The following is a 17810-nucleotide window of genomic DNA, read 5'->3' as shown; positions in this document are numbered from 1 at the left end:
TCCTTGGCTCTGGGGTCTCCTTTGCTGTGCGTCTGTCCCACCCCCGGGGGGTGGCTGAGGTGGTTTTGGACCCCCATGGCACCCCCAGGTAGCGACACCCCCACCCCAAGGTTTTGGGGTGCAGCAGGATGGGGGGCTGGGATGCATTGCTGGGGGGACAAGGGGAACAGCCACTGCCTTTGGGGACTCCTGTGCCACTGCCGGGCAAAGCCTTGGGACACCCACGGCGGGGCTGGAGGGCACGCAGGTTTTGGGGCTGTACCGAGCACAGCCCTGACCCCGCGCTCTCCTGAGCCTGTGAGAGCAGGTTGATGTCACCTCCTGCCCTCCCCCACCCTGCCAGGGAGCTGTGAGGGGGACACAGGATCTGGGGCACCACTGGCACCCCCGGCCCCCGCACCGGCTGAGTCGGGCGCACACAGCAAATCAAAGACACACTTTGCTTTTTTTTTTCTTTCATGCCATTTTTTTGCATTTCCAGTCCCTTTTCCAAAGGCCAAGGCAGTTTTCCTCCCTCCCCTGCTCCTCACTGCCCTCCATCCCTCCTGCCAGGGTGGGAGCAGCACGGAGCAAGAACAGAAAGGAAAGGCAGTAGCTGGCACTGGTGGAAATTTTAAGGAAAAAAATCAAGAGACCAAGAACCAGGTGTTTTTTCCTTTTAAGCTCCCACAGAACATCCCTGGAAGCCTGGGACACCCCTTGGCATTTGAACCTAAACCACAACTCATCACCAGCCAAAACCAAAAAGCAAATAACCAAATAAAAAAAAAAACCCTATAATATAAAAGACCATCATTGCCAGGTAACTCTGGTGCAATGAGCAGGTGAAGCAATGCCCAGCTCTCTGCCCCAGTCCAGCCTCGGTGGATCACACTCTGGATTTATTATCCAGAAGGAAATGGCAAAGCTGCCATCTCCATTTCCCCAAACTCCAGAATCAGGCAGTCCAAGTAAAATCCGCATCAAGGGAAGAGCTTTGTGCCAGGGCACAGAACCTGGGGTTTTAGGAGGACTCTGGTGGCCCCGTGCACAAAGATGGGGCCATGGATACAGAACTGCCATTTGCAGCCCCAAATCCCTGTGAAGGGGAGCAGCTGAGCATGTCCTGGAGTGAAAAGCAAAGGGGGGATGCACCTGGCCCAAGGGGGTGCCCAAGGCCCCCATTGGCACAGCCCCCATGGCAGGCAGTGCCCTTGGCTGGTGCCAGGCTGCCCCCACAGGGATTGGGACAGGGCCCCACCATGAGCAGCAGAGGATGTCCCTGTCCCTGTGGGTGTCCCTGTCCCTGTGGGTGTCCCATTGTCTCAGCTCATGCCCAGGTTTTTCCTCCCTGAACAATGGCTGGGGTGAAGCCACCTACAGCCAGAACCCGGGAGGGAGGAGAGGAGGGGGGACAAGCCCAGGCACGGTGCCCACCCTTCCCGTGGGGGACAAAGGCTCTGCACGGTCCTTGCTGGAGGGGAGGGGTCCCTGTGTCCGATGCCAGCAGGTCCTGGCAGGGGAAGCCTCGCACCCAGCCGAGGTCCTTGCTGCTGGCAGAGGCTCTCTGTGGCCGGGCACAGGGAGGCAGCCGAGGTCCCCCGTCCCTCCCGGCGCTCCGCCGGTCCCGCGGCCGCTCACACCGGGTGGACGAACTGGTAGACGAGGCGCTGGGAGATGTCGGGCTTGCGGATGATTCCTTTCTTGTAGTACTGCCGGATGGAGCGGCTCAGCTTGTCGTAGTTCATGGCCGGGCGGTTCTTGCGGATGCCCCACAGCCGGGCCACCTGCGCCGAGTCCTCGATCTTGAAGATGCCTAGCAGGGGAGCGGGGCACGGAGGGTTACAGCATCTCCTGCCCCACCTCAGCCCCCCAGCGCCCGCCCCGGGGCTCTGGAGCGTGCTCGCCCACCTTTGTCCTTGTTGAGCCAGCGGATGAAGCGGCCGTAGTTGTGTGGTTTCAGCAGCAGCTCCTTGAGGAACTGCCAGAGGTGGATGGGCTGGCCGGCGCAGGACGAGTCCACCTCGCTGTCGGCCCAGCTGGTGTCACCTCCTGCCGCGGGAAGGGACGGGTGAGAGGAGGGAAGGGACAGAGCTCGCTGCTGTGCACCACCCCAGGGAGCTGCTGGAGTCCCCGCCAGGGAACCCCGCTCGATGCCAGAGGGTCTCCGGGGCTCAGCCCGGCTCTGGCTCTGGAAGATTTGCTTTCCCCTCCCTGTCTTGGAGCAGGGAGAGCAGCCCAGTGCTGCTCTTGCCCAGCCCGCAGGGGTGCAGGGGTGTGGGATGGGCCCACTGAGGGGTTCGAGCCATTCCCCCTCCGCTGGATTCTGCAGAGAGCCGCGGGGATGCTCTGGGGCAGCGGGAGCGCAGCCGCGCAGATCCCACAGCAGCAGCGGCTCCAGCGCTCTGGCTAATTGCAATTAAGCAGCGAGGGACCCCTCAAGCACCCCCGACCTGCCCGAAGCAGCAGTGGGGCCAGCGGAGCTGAGCCCACGCAGAACTCACCGCAGTATCTGACATCTCCCGGGGCAGCCTTCTCCTTCATCCAGGCGGCTGGAAGGGAGGAGCGGGGAATCAGGGGGGCACCTCCTGCGGCACAGCCTCGCCCACCCTCCCCAGCTCCCTCCCTGGCACCCACCAGACTTCCAGATGTCGAGGTGGGCGTGCAGGATGTCGCCGCAGGCAGGCGAGCGCTGGCAGAACTGCTCCTCGGACATGGCACACAGGTCCTTCCCCGACAGCTCCTGGAAGGATTTCCCGATCTGCGGCAGCCGGTACTGGTGCTCCGTCCACAGGATCCACTTCTGCACGTTCCCGGGGCTCCAGTCCATGGGGTCTGGGGCAGAGGGGGGTGAGCTCCAGCCAGGAGACGTCCCCTCCTCCCGTGGGGAGCAGCCACTCTCCCCCAGACCCCCTCACACGGCTGCAGCCCCCCAAATGCAGCGTGGCTTTGGCTCCCACGCCAGCACATCCATCCCTGCGAGAGAGCCCTGGGGGCACCCACCTGCGGCGATGTTGAGGAGCTTGCAGGCTGTCTCGATGTCCTTCAGCACCTCGCCCACCACCATGCTCTGCACCTGCTCCAGCGAGTGCTCCTCCAGGTGCAGGCTGTCCTGCAGGTCCCCCTCGGGCCCCAGCCCCAGGCCCTGGCTGTCGATGATGGGACACTGCTCCGGCTCCTTCCGCGCCTCCTCCCGCCCGCCCTGGCCGCTGCTGTGCGCCGCTTCCCCGCTGCCCTTGCTGGCCCAGGCCGTGTCCTCCGGGTAGAGCATGTCGAAGTAGTGCAGGCAGAAGGCTGGCAGGGGCTGCTCGGGGGTGCTGGGGGGGCTGGGGCTCTCCGGGCAGCCCCAGCTCCGGGGGTCGGGGTCCCGCGGGGGTGGCAGCAGCGCGGGGTCCGGCCAGGCGAGGCGGCCGGGGGGCAGAGCGGTGAGCCCGGGGCTGGCACTGCCCATCCCGCTGCTCAGAGCCGGCTCCAAACCTGCCCGGGGAGGAGAGAGGGGCAGAGTGGTCAGCCCGACACCGCTCCGGCCTCCCCGCCCGGCAGCCAGGCACAAAGGGAGGAACTAAGCCTGTTAGAGGGGAAAAACCCTGCAAAGAGCCCCACTGTGCCTGCGGATGAGTGCGGGGTCAGCCACGGCTGGGGGGCTGTGCCCGCTTTGGGAGGACCAACAGCAGCAGCAGCCAGCAGGGAGAAGGAGCTCAGGAGATGAGCAGGAGCTGAGCCCTGTTTAGGGTCTGGGGGTTTGGGGTCTCCTCAGGGGCTGCACCCCAGGATGGCAGCAGCTCAGTCCCAGGTGGAGCTGAGGCCTCGGTGGGAGGCAGTGAGGGACACTGGGGGAGCTCCCCAGCACCTGCACAGCACAGCCCTGGGGTGACAATGGATGCTTGAGCTGCAGGGACACGTTTCTGAGCATGGAAAACATCCTCTGCTGCTTCTACCTGAGGCAAATTAGCCCCCAGACCCAGATCCCTGGGAGGGACCCAGCCCAGCACCCGGCCCTTGGTCACTGTTGCTAACTCCGAGATGAGAACTTCCCTTGTAAGACAGGATAATTGCAATTACTTTCACTCTCTTGCAAGAGAAACTACCCAAAATCAGCCTGTCCCCATCTGTCTCTGCATGCAGGGAATCCTGGAGGCCATGGAGAAGAGGATGAACCTGCTGGATTTCCATGGCAACACCAGGGAATGTCTCCATCCGTGGAGAAACCTCCCCAAAAACCATCCTGAGACTTTGGGAAGGGGAAGCCCCTGCCAGGGCGTGGCCAGGGCACTGCTCAGCTCCTCCACCTTCAGCACTGCATTTTACAAGGAGAAGAATCATCCCAAATTGGGGGTTTAAAAGCAGGAAAAGGAGCTTTAGTAATTGAACTGGCACTGGGAAAGGAACGTGCAAAGTTGGAAACCCCTCAGGACACCAGGCAGCCCTGGAGGGGAGCAGGGAGCAGTGGCCAGGGAAAGGGGGTGCCCTGTTGTTCCAAACCCCAGCTGGGGGGGAAAAAGGTTTAAAAGACATGAGAGGAAAAGATCCCACATGGTTCCTCCAGGCAGAGCACAGCCCCCAAGCACGGGGTGGTCAGTGAAGGAGGGACAATGGGGACCCAGCCCTGTGTCCCTTGCTCAGGGGGGGTTAATGTGGCTCCTGAGGATTCAGTGCTCCCAGGAACATGGGTTTTGAAGTTCTGCATTGCCTGCACTTGGGGCAAGCTCATCACTTCATCCTTGGAACAGCCCAAAGAGCTCAGAAAAACCCGTGGAAGAGCCAGGGACACCCAAACAGCACCCACGGCATCCTGAGCCCATGGGGACCTGGGGAGGGATTGTGGGTTCAGGAGCTGCAGCCCACGACCCTGAGTGGTTTTGGTGGCACTACAACAAGGAGGAGGAGGGAAAAGAGAGAACCCAAACCCTCTTCTGGTCTGGGGCTGCCCCCACCATCCAAACAGTTTCCCTGAGAGATCGTGCCCGCTTCCAAACCTCTTCTTTATTTGTTTGGGATTAAAAGAAGAGCTTTAGGGGATCAACCCTAAATCCAGCCTCACGCTGCTCCCAGCACAAAGGGGAAGTGGTAACAGCTTGTGCAGCTCCTGCTGCTGCACAGTGCCGGCCGTGGGGGTGTCTGGGAGGGGACAGGTGCCTCATTCCCAACACCTCTGGGATGTTCTGAGCTTCATCCTCAGCAGCATGGGGGAGCAGGGCTGTGGAACCATCCTGGGGAACGCCACAGGATGGACAGCCCCAGCCCCATCTTCACCCTCATCCCCTCCTCCCAGCTGGACCAGAGGGACCCAATCCCTCGGGAAGTGTCCCCAAAAGCCTGAGTGTGCCCCACCAAGGGCGCTGTACTCCCAGGGCGGGGGCCGCTGTTTGACTTTCTCCCGCTCTGGCACGCGGGCGGCCGGGCTGGGTGGGACCTGTTTGCACTGAGAAACCACTTCAGGTGGCCTTTTCCCCCTCTTCCCCTACCCCTTTTTGCATTTCCCTGGAAAAGGAGAGCTGGAGGGGCAGCCCCAGGTGCACAGGTCCACACGGCACCCAAACCTTCCCCGTTCCCTGCCCGAGCTGAGCGAGGCTGAGCCGGTCATTGCATCAGCCTTGGCAGCTCCTCTGCCTGCACGGGGCTGGGATGGGCTGGTGGGGCTGGGATGGGGCTCCTGCACCTCCCAGGGCACGGAGCCAGCTCGAGCCCGGGGCTGCGGGTGCTGCTGGCTCACGGCTCAGCTCCACGGGCCTGCAGAGACCCAGCCGAGGGGGACAACGACGGGGACAAGGACCCCCGTGTCACCCCGGGCTCTCCTGGCAAGGGCAGCCCACCATGGCTCAGGGTGGAACGCTGGGATCGGCCCTTGAGAGTGAGGTGAAAAAAAAAAAAAGAAAAAGAAAAATAAATTCACCCACCCCCCACCCTCGAACAATGGGTCCGTTAATTAAAATCCAATCAGCGGTGGAACAGGTTGTGCCGGAGCGCCGTGGCACCGGGAGGTTGGCCCCGCCGCGGGAGGGGAGCTGCCCGCAGCGCCCGGGATGGCTCCCAAGCCCCCGGGCACTTCCGAAAACCCTTCCCAGGCGGCGGGGACAGGGACCAGGGCCAGGCTCCGGGGTCACCTCCAGCCCCAGGCTGGGGACAGCGCTGTGCTGTGCTGTGCTGTCCCAGGAGGAACTGGGGATGTGCGGGATGCAGAGCTGTCCCAGACTGCCCAGAGCAGCCTGGACTAAGCAGGAAAAGAGGCCTGGGGTCCCTGCAAAGCCAGGCACCCAGGTGGGTGCTCAGAGGCTGCTGACAACTGGACATCCTGCCAGGTCCCCAGAGTGCAACCCCAGAGTGACAGCTGTGCCACGTCCTGCTGCCAAACCCTGTGCCACGCACCCTTCTTATCTCTGGGTGGAGGAAGGAGCATTGGCCAGAACCTCCCCACAGCCAGGGCAGGGACTGGGGGGCTGGGGAGGTGACAGAACAGGGACTGGGGAGGTGACAGAGCAGAGGGCTGGCAGGTGACAGCCCGGGGGGCTGGTTCTGGTACCTGCATGGTGACAGGGTTGGGGCCAGGGCAAGCTCCAGGCTCACTCTGATGTACCCCCGGGGGGATGCAGCCCATCCTGGGGGGATCTGGACCCTCAGCTCCCCACCAGCCTCCTCCAACACCACCGGGGTGCCCTGGCTCCTCCTGCCATTACGTGCACGGCTGCTGGCACGGGGCCCAGGTGTCCCCAGGGTCCCCACGCCCTGGGTCAGGCTGCCCTCTCCATCAGCACAGGGAGGCAAACAGCAGCGACAGGGGACAGGCAGCACCCGCCAGTGACCTGAGCAAAGCCTGGTGCTCGCTGTCCCCCCGGTGAGCAGCAGAGCTTGGTGTTCCCCATCTGGGGCCAGGGAGCCCCTATTTATAGCAGCACCTTCCCCCCGTGCTCCCAGCCCCAGAGAACACCGGTATTGTGGGCATTTGGCACCCTCACGGTGTTTGTGTTTCACCAACCGAGCAGAACCACGAAAACCAAACCCGCAGCCAAAGTGACTTTAGGGCTGACAAAAAAAAACACCCCAGCAGGAAAGCAGCTGGGACAGTGCAGCTCTGGAAAAGGGGCTCAGCTTCACAGAGACACCCCGGAGCTGGCAGCTCCCCAACAGCCACCCAGGATGCTCCATAAAGGGTCCCAACTGCTGGTTTGTCACACGGTGCCCCAAAGCTCATTGTCCCCTGCCTGGCACACGGGCTGGTGGCACCCTGGGTGTCCCAGCTGTCACCAGATGGGCTCAGGAGGAGCTGGCCCCATGAGTCCTGGCTCCATCCCACCCCCCTTGCTTGAGCAGGAGGAGGCTGCAGAGACACAAGATTAGCAAATCCCGTTTCATTTTCAGTGACAGCATGCAGAGAAACGCCGGGAACCTCGCACCGAGGGACAGCCTGTCCCTGCTCAGGAGGTGCAAGGAGCTGTGGGGCGGCATTCTGACATGGCACAGCCCCGTGTCCACCCCACACTGGTGCCGAGAGCAGGACCCCTGGAGGGAGGGAAGGTGGGCTGGGTGGGTGCGGGGGGAGCCGGGGGTCGCGGCAGCGCGGGCGCCTTACCTCGAGGCTGTGCGAGCTCAGAATCCACATGGGTGCCAGCGCAGGGTGGGAAGAGCCGTCCCCGCGGCGCTGGGCGCGGTGTCTGCGGGGGACATGGCCCCAGGTGAGGTGTCCCGGCCCCAGGTGAGGTGTCCCAGCCCCGGCGGGGCAGCACCGCGCCCGGCTCAGCGCCGGCTCCGCGGCAGCGCGGCCGGACCGAGCCGCATCGGGCCCGGGGGCACCGGCGGGGAGGGGACAGCGAGGGGACAGCGAGGGGAACGGGGCACCCCGCGTGGCACCGGGGGAAGCAGAGGGATGAAGCCAGCGAGGGGGACGCCGGCAATGAGTGTCAGGGCTCAGCCAGAGCCTCCTTTGCCCATTATATCCGATTCCTTCCTTATTTACCTGAACAAACAAGCAGCGCTTACCTCAGCCGAGGTGTTTGAACAGCCCGGGCCGGGTTAACCCTTGGCAGGTGCGCCCAGGGCAGGCTCGGACCAGAACGGGCCTTGGGAGGGGAGTGGGGCAAACCCTGGCACCATTAACCCCTTCCCACCCTCACATGGGACGAGACAGGGACAGGGACAGGGACAGGGACAGACAGACACCTGGCTCCTCCTGGGGTCACAGCTGCAGCACAGACACCTGTCAGATGTGTGAGGTCCATGGCATAACATCACTCCCAGAGCAGGCTGGGGCCAGGAGCATCCCTGAGGGATACCCCGGGAGCATCCCTGACTGGTACCCAGGAGCATCCCTGACCCACACCCCAGAACCACCCCCTGCCCAAGCGCTGCAGCCAGGGATGGAGCCTGTGAGTGAGGGTGCACAGAGACCTTGGGGGTGAAGGGAGCACCCAAACCCTCCCAGCTCAGGGACACAGCCTGTCCCCTGCCCGGGGGTCTGTGGCTGCAGGATGGGGCACGGGGGCACAGCCAGAACGTGCTGCACTCCAGGCCCAGGTTGTCTCCACCGGCACGAGCAGGAAAAAGCAGTTCTGAGCGAGACAGACACCGAGCTGGTATTTATTGTCCTTTTTTTTAGCACATGAAGCAGGCAGGGCAGTTCAGGCAGTTCTCCTGCGCACGTAGCGCTGCCAAAACCAAACTCCCCCATGCCCTAAAAACCCACGTCAGACCAAACCCCGCTGCAAACACCCACAGGCTGGCCCCACGTCACCGCGTCCCGGCAGGCACGTGGCTGTCCCCAGGTCCCCAGCCCACATACCGGTGACAGAGCCGGCATCCCTCGCTGCCCTGACCCGGGGCAGGCACAGATGATAAGCCATCCATGGGAAATGTTTGCCCCGAGGAAATGAAAGCCCTGGAGGAAGGAGACCCCGGTGCGAGCGCTGCGAAAACGCTTTGCTGCTATCGGCAGCGCCAGGAGTTTCTGCCTCCCTTTGAAACGCCTCAATGTTATCTTATCGTGGGGAAAGCTCCCCCTGGATCAGGGCTGCCGTGTCCCAGGGGAATTCTTTCCCCCTGTTTTGGTAAACACAACTGGGCCTGGGACACGTGGAAGTGCCATGGGGGGACCCCGGGACAAGCAGCTGAGTTGGGAAGCTGCCAGCACCTGATTGGGCTTTGCCAGGGGTTGGGCATGTTTGATTGGGATGTGGCACAGCCAGGAGGGGGTTCCAGGTCCCCCAGTGCCTTCCCAGTGCTCCTGGCAGCCACAGCAGAGCTCCCCAGGCCTCTCAGAGCATCCACTGCTTTGACAAGGCCCCAGAGGCACCCAAAGTGTCGCACCTCAGATCCCCCGAGGGCACCCAGAGCAGGAACATCCCAGCACAGCCCTGGGGCCGCAGCCCTGCAAGCACGGATCCCTTCCCCACAGCACAGAAACACGAGTGTCTCGGCTGTGGAAAGTGCAGCTGCAGGGTGGAGTCACGTGTAAATTCGACACCAGCCCGGCACCAGCCATGCTGGGAAAGCACCGTGGCCATCCCGCCCTTCCTGCGGCCGCTCCTGCCCCGAGCCGGGCTGTGCCTTGGGGATGTCTGCTGAGCAGGGCTTGCTTTGCACAGGCTGTGCAAGCTGCATCTGCTGGGACACCACCGCCAGGTCACCTGTGTTTATTTGGCTTCTTTACTACTTTTCACCAGAGCAAACACCAGGCCAGAGCACCAGAAGGAGTCAGAAGCAAAGCGGAAGAGAGCACAACTGGGGACACTGGACAGTGTCAGATGTCACCAAGCAGTGGAGAGTTCCCAGTCCCAGATCCAGAGCATCCCAGACCTGGGTCATCCTGGGCTGTCTGGGACCTGTTGTCAAACTCACACCTCAGTCTGAAAGAGCTTTACCTACTTCTCTTATCGGTAGCAGTGGGATCTCGATAACAGAAAGAGATTAAAGGGAAAAACATTTGCTTTTCTGGGCTCAGAGAGAGCTGGGCAGTGCAGCACAGAGCTGCAAAACTGGGTGAAAGGCCCAAAAATGAGACCTCTGCTTCCTTCCCAGAGGGCTCAGGGGCTGGAGCCACCCAGTGTCACCAGTTTCCATGGGCTCCAGCTGTGCCGGGCTGTCCCGACACCTTTCGCAATCGCAGCTCGGCACAGCTCTGCTTGCACACGCAAACCAGGAAAAGGAGAGATTGCAACACCTCAGGAACAACAAAAGAGGGAAAAGAAGTCTGGCTTTTCTGCCCTGTGTGCTCAGTTTTCGGTACTTTTTCCTTGTCCTCCCTGTCAACCCATCAGCTCCGATTCCGGTGTCTTTTGCCACTGCTGGAACTTCAATGCTTGGGAACGCGCCGACCGGAGGGGAGAGATGGAGAAACGACTCATGAATCAGCCTGGAGGAATCTCTGCCCACCTGCCTGTAGCTAATCTCTGGCTGCATCACAAGAATAATAGATAAGCAGCCATGCCACATATAATAAAACTATTGAAGGCCCTTGATGTCACTGTACAAACCACAGAGAGCAGGGAGCCCGAACTGTCCCACACGCAGCTGTGTTTCCTGGTCCCCTGCAGTGGTGGGGCTTCCTTTGCTCCAGCTCCTGCACAACTTTTGGGACAGTGGTGGCCCCTGAAGAGAGCTAGAGGCCCTCTGAGAGGCCACATGCTGCACCCCATGTCCGTGCCACAGGGTGACGATGGGACAGGATGAATCCCCAATCCCAGGCTGCAGGATGGGTTCTCTGAAGCTTTCCAAGGAAACTGGAAATGGCTGAAATGGTTGAAGAACCTTTAATGCATTCTCCCCACACCTTGGAGGGGTTCTGGGAGGGGAGAAGGTCTCTCCAGCAGAGCCCAAATTTACCCAGAGGGTCAGGGAGCACAAGTGCAGGAAGCCACAGGTGTGCCCGGAGGGAAAGGTGCTTTTGATGGTGCAACGTCCCTGTGCAGATTTACCTGGGAGAGCCTCCAGAGCTCCCAGACTGCTGGGATCGCTCCAGAGCCCAGACCACCGCAATCCCCTCTGACTCCTTATCCCAGCCAGACCTACCCACTTCCCGTGCAGCCCAGGGTGAGCGGGGCCGCTCCTCTTTATTCTCTTTATTACCTGCCCGGCTCCTCCATCTCCCAGCTGCTGCCATAATCGCTGTTTACGGGGCCGTGTGTGTGCTCGGGGCAAACAGCCGCCTTATTGCCCTGGCACCCGCCCGGGCCCACCCTGACAGCGGAGCCGGGGCTCCCATCCCTGCTCCGGAGCTCGGAGCCTGCTCCAGCTCCTGGGCGCCGCTCCCACACTCCATCCCCACCGTATGAGGCGGCTCCCGGTTGTCCCCGTGTCACCTGCGCTCCAGGGCAGCCCCCGAGCCTGCACAGGGGGGCTCCATGCAGCAGTGTTGGGCTGGGTGTCTGCTCCACACTGCTGCCACCGGGGGTCCAGGAGCCATCCCTTTGCTGAGCACAGAGACCTTGGTGCTCACCTGGCACCTTTCAAAGGCTGCTTTGCACCTGTAGTGGCAGGAGGTGACACGGTCAGTCTCTGGGGTGCCACAGTCCCGCTTCTGCAGCCTGGCTGTGCCTGGGAGGGCAGCTGGGAAGGACGAGCTGGGAAGGAGGAGGATGAAGACACCGGGGTGAACCCAGACCCTGGACCACCAGCTCCCCACCATTCCCAGCCCGGGTCCCCCCCAGCACCCCCAGGTTCGGTGCCACCCCGGGTGACGCAGGGGAACTCGTGGGACACCCAGCCAAGCAGGGAGCAGCGGATCCACCGCCGTGTTTGCTGTTCCCTTCCCAAAGCCCTCCTCTTTTCTTCCTCCGGTGGCATTAAACTCCTGCTTTTGTCTCTTGGGATTAAAAGCCTGGAAATGGTTGCGGGTCGCCCGGTGGTGCCAGGAAGAGAGGGCTCAGGGCGTTGTGGGCACACCCCGCTCGCCGCAGGGTGAGGAAAGGTCACGGCTCCCCCCGCCCCGCCACCGGAGATTTGGGGTGCAGAGGAGGGGAAGGATCCTGGATTTGGGCTCTCCATGCAGCTGCTGCATCAGCACCGCACCCTAAATCCCATCCAGCACGAGAGAACCCCCCAAAATAACCCACACAGGCGCCATGCCGTTGTTTGGTCACTGTCCCCTGCTCATGGCAGCGGCACACGGGGCAGGGGCGGGGGGCTCAGCACCCCCTGCCCGTGCCGGGGGCCGGGGCCGCTAGGCAGCAGCGGTTCCCAGGCACACACGGGCAGCCAGGTGAGACGGGCCGGGCCCGGTGCCAGCAGACGGGATGTTGTCTTTTCACACAGCCCCGGTGCGGGGCCGAGTGGCAGCGGAACCCTCGGCGGCTTTGGTTCCCACACTGGGTGCCATTGAGAAATGCAAATTCATTCTTCTGCTGCCGGTTCTCCCCGCATGCAAAACGATCCTCGGGCATAACGGCCCCACGGAGCGACAGCCCGGAGAGCGTGGGAGCCGCTGGGCAGGGAAACAGCCCGGGTGGGACAGGCTGGCACGGGCAGCTCCGGGGGTCAGGGCAGCACACGGTGCCCCGGAGCCAGGAACGCTCTTGGTGGTGATTTCCCCTTGGGTTCTGCATTGTGCATCCCAGCAGAACTTTCTGCCCCAGAGGATAAATAACCCCAAACCCCAGAGTGTGCCTGGGCTCAGCTCAAGGAGCTGGAGGGGCTGCGTGGTGAGGGGGGCTCAGCTGTGACCGGTGTCACCCCTCTGCCGCCGCTCCTGAGCTGGGTTTGCAGGGCCAGGGGAGCAGGGAAGGGGGGCTCCCATGTGCACAGAGGGACCCCACATCCCGTTTGGGGCCGTGGCTCTGGGGGGCAGGACGGGGCCGGGGACGCCGAGGTGCCCGCAGAGCGAGCCGAGGTGACTCAGCGGTGACTCACCGAGCCCCGAAGGAAACGTGTCGCTCCCGTGAGCATCGCCCGGCCCCGGCACCTCGTCCTGGGGATTCCAGCAAAGAGCCAGGACCCGGGGGGTCATGTAGGGAAAACGGGGTGTGGGAGGTGGGCAGGACCCCAAACGAGGTGCTGTGCCCTATTTTCCCCCACTGTGCAGTCGCTGGGTTGGCCGCAGAGCTTGGAGGAATTTTCCCTGGCAAACACACACTGCTGGGGCAGCTCCTGGGTATCCCCAGGCTTGTCAGCCTTCCTGACGCCATCACTGCCACTCCAGAGCCAGGTCTGGGGACAAGGGAGCTGTGACAGGCACCAGGAGCTGGGCAGGGGGGCCCAGGACCTGTCAAAGCCTTGCTGGGCACGGGCAGCATTCCTCGTGGCATCCCTGGTTTCACAGGGCAGGATATGAAAGCAGAAAGCGATTAAGGCTCTGTGAGGGAGCAGAGAGACAGAGCTCTGGCCCTGGTGTGGGACGTGACCCGAAATGGCTCCGTGTTCCCCTCAAAGGGCTGTCCTGGCCCCAAGCCCAGCTCTCCCAATCCCAACTCCCCATCCCAGTGCTGGCTCAGGCACCAGCAGAGCAAGGACATCACTTCTCTCCTCAGCAGTGGATTTTGAGCGCAGCAAAATGTTTGTTCTGTCAACACGTGCCTAATCCCCAACCAAAAGCCGATGAAAACACCATGGGGGGGAAGGATGGGAATGAGCTGCCCTTTGAGACAAAGCCCCGGTGGTGACAGCCACAGCCCTGTGGTGGAACTGGGCTCCTCCACAGGCTCCCCAGTCCTGGGGTACCCTGTGCCAGGCAGGGCAGGGGAAACGCTCTCCATGGGGCAGGGCTGGTCCCAGCTGCAGCTCTGCCACGAACCCGAGCAGGATCCTGAGCTCCTCGGAGTGCAGAAAATATCCTTGCTCTGCAGGGATTGCCCAGCCTCAGTGACCAGTCCTGGCTCCTTTCCCCCTCAAAATGGAGCCAGGAGGTGCAGGCAGCACACAGCAGTGTCCCCCCACCAGCCCAGGCCTGTCTCTGTCCCTGCTGACCCAGCACCTGCTGTGACACCATCAACAGGCTCACCAGCGTCACAAATGGGCTCACCTGAGGATTAGCATTTCCAGATGACCCATAAAACCCTTTTCCTTGTGGGATGAAACAACACTTTGTCCTGTGAGGCTCGTTTCCAGCCTGGCTGGGATTGGGCTGAGCAAGCAGAGCTGTCCCAGTGCCCACCCTGGGGTGGTCCCAGCAGGGACCCACTCCCAGCACCCAAAGGCATCAGCCCTGCACCCTTCACCCACAAGAAAAAAAAAAAAAAGAAAAAAAAAAAGGGAAAAAACAGGGTACATTTAGCAGTTTCCATTTGTTTGCTCTTTAAATAATTGTTTCCTTATCACTATTGATTTAGATCCCTTTAAAATTCTGACAAACCTGCTTCTCAGGCACCCTCAGCTGCTTCCTCCCAGCCTGCTGCCCACGGGCAAGGCAGAGCAGCCAGGCTCATCCTCAGGAGAGTTCCCTGCTTGGGGAGGCACCTGCAGGGCAGAGAGCCCCCCACTCACCCCTCCTCCCCGAGCTGGACAAACCAAAGGTGTAATTTGGGAATTTGTCCTTTCCCCATCCCACTGTGGAGCAGACACAGGGGCTTTGGGGCTGCTGCCATGCCCTGTCAGCTCGGGGGGCTCGGAGGGGACACCTCCAAGGGCACAGTGGCCATGATTGCCCAACCCCCTCGGTGCAGAATCCAGCCCTGGCCATGAACAGCCCCAGTCTGAGCAGCACAGTGACTGCTGGAGTGGAGGCAGGACAGGACGGGTTTGAGTGTCCCTCAGGCACAGCCAGGATGTCCCTGTGGCCTTGGGGACAGGGACCCTCTCTGCAGCCCAATGCAGCAGTGTAACTCCTCAGGTGCCTCTCACTGTCACCTACCAGAGGGTTCATGGCCCTGCTGGGCTCACAGGGGTTCAAGGGGCTCATCCCAGGGTCCCTCCAGTGCCACCCGGGGTCTGGGGCTGCAATGCCACACGCTGGCGTCACAGCCCAGCCTGCAGCTGTCAACTGATTGAGGAAACACGGCCACAGCAAACAGCAAGGAGGGAAAATGCTGCAGATTAGATAAGGAATGTGAGTCTTTGCTGTGTTTCCCCTGGATGCCAATGCTGCACAGACCCTGCCGAGCCCAGCTGCTCCACACCAGAGGTGCAGAGAGACATAGGAGAGGCTGGAAGTTCCACCCTGTGGGATGGCTTTCCTAGAAAATAGCCTGGAAAAAGGGCTTTACCCCACCTTCAAGGTTTGGAGGTCCCTCTCTTCCTCCCACAGAGCTGTGCATCACCCTGGGGCCACAGCAGAGCAGCCAGTCCCCCTTTTGTCCCCGTCACCCTTCAAAATGGGACACAGCATGGGTGTCCAGTTGTGCAGACCCTTCCTCACTCCCAACCCAGAGGGTTGCCCATGCTGTCCCTGCCCAGCAGCTCCTGCCTGGCTCTGCAGCACTGCCCCAGTCCCACCGTGCTGGTGACAGGCCAAGTGACATGTGCCACCCCACTGCCCAGCCAAGCCTGGCCAAGCCAGCAGCTGCTCTGGGAGCTGGGGGGGGGACATGGCTCTTGCCACTGTCACCAGCAGGACTCAAAGCCTGGAAAAGCCACATCCAGCAGCTCCAAAGGGTTTTGTGGACAAGGAACAACCTCAGCTCCCTCTGCTGGCACCTGCCCCAGGCAGGGCCTGTGGCCAGCAAACCCTGTTTGAGCAGCTCGGCTGGGAGCCCCCGGGTCCAGGTCACCCCCCAGCCCAGCCCCGTTCCCCTGGCAGCACATGGAGCTGTGATTCCCACTTTGCCCCACTCCTGGGCACGGCTGACCCACCTCACAGGACCCTGCACCGCTCACCCTCAGCGTCAAGTGGCCAAAACCAAACTTTTCTCCCCCTACTTTAAGTTTCTACGAAGGCGTCACCCCTGCGGGGAAGAGATAACCAAAACATGGGAGTACAAGGAGCAAAGAGGCAGCTCTGGAGCCAGCCCAGCTGCAGCTGCTCTGCAGAGCCGAGCCCACAGCCTTGCATGGGGCAAACAGGGCTGGTCCGTGCCCACGCGTGCCATCTGCCTCCCTGCTGGGCTCTGCTGCAAGCTTTTACTACTCGGCTGTTTTATCAACGGGGTAGGAAATGTTTGAGATTAGATTTCCTTAATTAATTCCTGTGTAACTAGGAATTTTCCAACGAACACACAGGCAGAGAGAGCGGGTTGTGGAGAGCTTCCAGAAAGATCCCAGGTTCCCCCTGGTCCTGCTCCTTCTCCATGGACCCCTGGAAGCATCCCAGGACTGGCCTGGCCTCATTTCCCCCTTGGCCCATTCCCTGTGCCTCCCAAGGGATCTGCAGAGGTGCACGAGCAGAGTGTTGCACACCACAAGCTGCTGCTGCAGGATGGAGCAGGTAGAGGAGGAAAAATAAACAAAAATCACAAAAATCCTCTCCACCACTGTTTCAGGTGCAGCTCCTGGATGGACACGTGCCCATGGGAGCCCTCGAGGTCACGCCTGCAGATATGAGGACATGTGGTGGTGCTGGGGAGGTTTTGGAGAAGATCCTGCTCTTCCCTCCAGCCTGAGGGGCATGAGTACCCAACAAGGCATGGGCCCAAGCAGTCCTGGGTGCTGAGCACATCCTCACCCCTGTAATCCACCACAAAAATCTGAGAACACCCTCCCTCCGACTGCCATTGCTCTGGGAACCAAAAAAACCTGCACAAAACCAGAACTAATTTTGCAACTTTTAATGGACGACGATCTGGTTTCCCCCCCAAAAAAAATAAACAAGCAGCAAAAGCAGCACCCAAGCAGCTCCCAGGTGCCTGTGGCTGCCGTTTGCCTTGGCCTCCTGCCTGCCCAGCTCCGCTCCTGGGATCGCAGGATGACCTCCACCACGGCAATCCCGCCGGGTATTTGCCTGCTCAGGAGATACCATTAAAGGTGTGATGGGATTGTCCTGTGCTGGCAACCTCTGACAGGTTGCAACCCTAAAGATAAACAGATTCTTTCGAGCAAATAAGGAGTAAATGCAAAGCTGGGCTGTGAGCGGGGCGGGCAGTGCTCCCCTGCCCAAACACAGCAGCCTCGGGACACCCGTGAGCACCCCGAGCTCGAACAAACACCCCCAGGCACAGGGAGCAGGATGTCTGTTCCCAGTCAGGCTTCCAGTCAAGCTTAACCGGCACATGAAAGCTCCAGGCATTTATTCAAATGATAAAAGCAAAGCCAGCACACACAGAGTGAGGTTTCTCGAGGGGATTAGTAACAAACTCCCAGGTAAGCAAAGGAACGGCCTCAGCCGAGCTGCTCCATGGTGCAGTTTATCCAGGTAATGCTTGGGCTGGGTGTCCTGAGCAGAAAGGCCTCACCTGGGAACTCAGATCCACCTTGGACAACTGTGCAGGTGCCCAGCAAAGTGAAACCTTCCTGTGCCCCCATCCCGATCCATAGTGTCAGCTAGTTCCTTAGGGATTGTGAGAAAATAAAACCCAAACCAATCTTCCTCCTTTCAAACTCCCGCTCCTGCCTTCCCGAGCCACTCAGGAGATGGAAGGTCTGATCCCTCAGCACTGGGCTGTTGGAAGTGTGAAGTATCACCCCATCCTGCACCAGGCTCCGAGAGAAGGGCTGGGATGTGGATCAGCCACACCAGGAGCACCTGGGGACGCAGCTGTGACATTGCTGTGGGCTGGTGCCCCTCGTGTGGAGCTCCCTCAGACCATCCCACTCCTCCTCGGGAGCTGTCCTGGAGAAGTGACCTGACCTTGACACAAGGGAATCTGGAGTCCCCTCCCTCCCTCTGCCTCACGACCACCCCCAGAGCCTCTCCCCATCCTCACCCCCACCCAGGGACTCGACAGGTGGTTTGATAACCTCAGTATGCACTGAATTGGGTCTGGTTTCACAGGAATTTGGACTAAATTAGGGCTGGAGCTGGGTTTAAGGGTGTTGTGCCT

The 17810-nt window shown here is 61.2% G+C and overlaps 1 protein-coding gene across 1 annotated transcript in view; it reads right to left on the bottom strand.

Annotated features, from left to right (window-relative positions):
* Positions 1-43: 43 nt before the first annotated feature.
* The window catches only part of SPDEF (SAM pointed domain containing ETS transcription factor), a 28819-nt gene continuing 11052 nt past the window's right edge, over positions 44-17810 (bottom strand). The window contains exons 2-6 of the mRNA XM_041467887.1: positions 2983-3456; positions 2617-2814; positions 2484-2531; positions 1891-2031; positions 44-1795 (exon numbers count right to left, since the gene is read on the bottom strand). Of these exons, the coding sequence (XP_041323821.1) occupies positions 1617-1795; positions 1891-2031; positions 2484-2531; positions 2617-2814; positions 2983-3430 (1014 nt within the window). The 5' untranslated portion in view covers positions 3431-3456 and the 3' untranslated portion in view covers positions 44-1616. The remainder of the gene's footprint in view (positions 1796-1890; positions 2032-2483; positions 2532-2616; positions 2815-2982; positions 3457-17810) is intronic.

The sequence above is a fragment of the Pyrgilauda ruficollis genome, unplaced genomic scaffold (assembly GCF_017590135.1).
Source record: "Pyrgilauda ruficollis isolate IOZ18807 unplaced genomic scaffold, ASM1759013v1 scaffold100, whole genome shotgun sequence".
Classification (NCBI taxonomy): domain Eukaryota; kingdom Metazoa; phylum Chordata; class Aves; order Passeriformes; family Passeridae; genus Pyrgilauda; species Pyrgilauda ruficollis.
Note: the sequence above shows the minus strand (reverse complement) of the source record. Positions and strands in the feature narration are given on the sequence as shown.